The 722-nt window shown below is 54.2% G+C and overlaps 1 protein-coding gene across 1 annotated transcript in view; it reads right to left on the minus strand.

Annotated features, from left to right (window-relative positions):
- Positions 1 to 722, minus strand: part of LOC106815809 (angiotensin-converting enzyme-like) — a gene marked incomplete at its 3' end in the record, with an annotated part of 6,417 nt that overhangs the window by 3,666 nt on the left and 2,029 nt on the right. The window contains exon 2 of the mRNA XM_014820320.1: positions 308 to 641. Coding sequence (XP_014675806.1) covers positions 308 to 616 — 309 coding nt within the window. The remainder of the gene's footprint in view (positions 1 to 307; positions 642 to 722) is intronic.

Consider the following 722-nt stretch of genomic DNA (forward strand, 5'->3'; position numbering starts at 1 on the left):
GGTGAGGTGGTGGGTGAGGTGGTTGGTGAGGTGGTTGGTGAGGTGGTTGGTGAGGTGGTTGGTGAGGTGGTTGGTGAGGTGGTTGGTGAGGTGGTGGGTGAGGTGGTTGGTGAGGTGGTGGGTGAGGTGGTTGATGAGGTGGTTGGTGGTTGATTAGATAGTTACGTGGTTAGATATGTTTAGGTGGTTGCGTATTTGGTTGGGTGGTTAGGTGGTTAGGTGGTCGGGAAGTTGGGTGATCGGTGAGGAGAATAAGGAGATGGTGATGATGCCAGTTAGATGGTGGGCATACCATGCTCTCACTTACCTCCTCGGCTGCATTCTCGGGCGTGATATCCGTGTTGTACTTCCACGAGGCGGACACGAACGCATAGTACACCTTCTCCGCCTCGACATCGTACTCTAGTAACCAGGCCTTCGCCGCCTCCACGTCACCATTGCCGCCCTCCTCCGCCGCGCGAGACAGGGAGGAGACCCCGGTGCCTCCTCCTCCTCCTCCTCTCTTTCGGAAGCCGCCGCCGCCGCCGCTGCGGTAGGCGACGTCACGGGTTTCTCCGCCGTAGTAGGGAAGCAGGAGCGCGCACAGGCAGACGACGGGGAGTACTAGCTTCCGCATGTTCACGTGGGAAGTCCGCAGCACGCTATGATACAGGGAATATAGATATATATGTCTGCGTATATATATATATATATATATATATATATATATATATATATATATA

Source organism: Priapulus caudatus, unplaced genomic scaffold (genome assembly GCF_000485595.1).
Source record: "Priapulus caudatus unplaced genomic scaffold, Priapulus_caudatus-5.0.1 Scaffold1206, whole genome shotgun sequence".
NCBI lineage: Eukaryota > Metazoa > Priapulida > Priapulimorpha > Priapulimorphida > Priapulidae > Priapulus > Priapulus caudatus.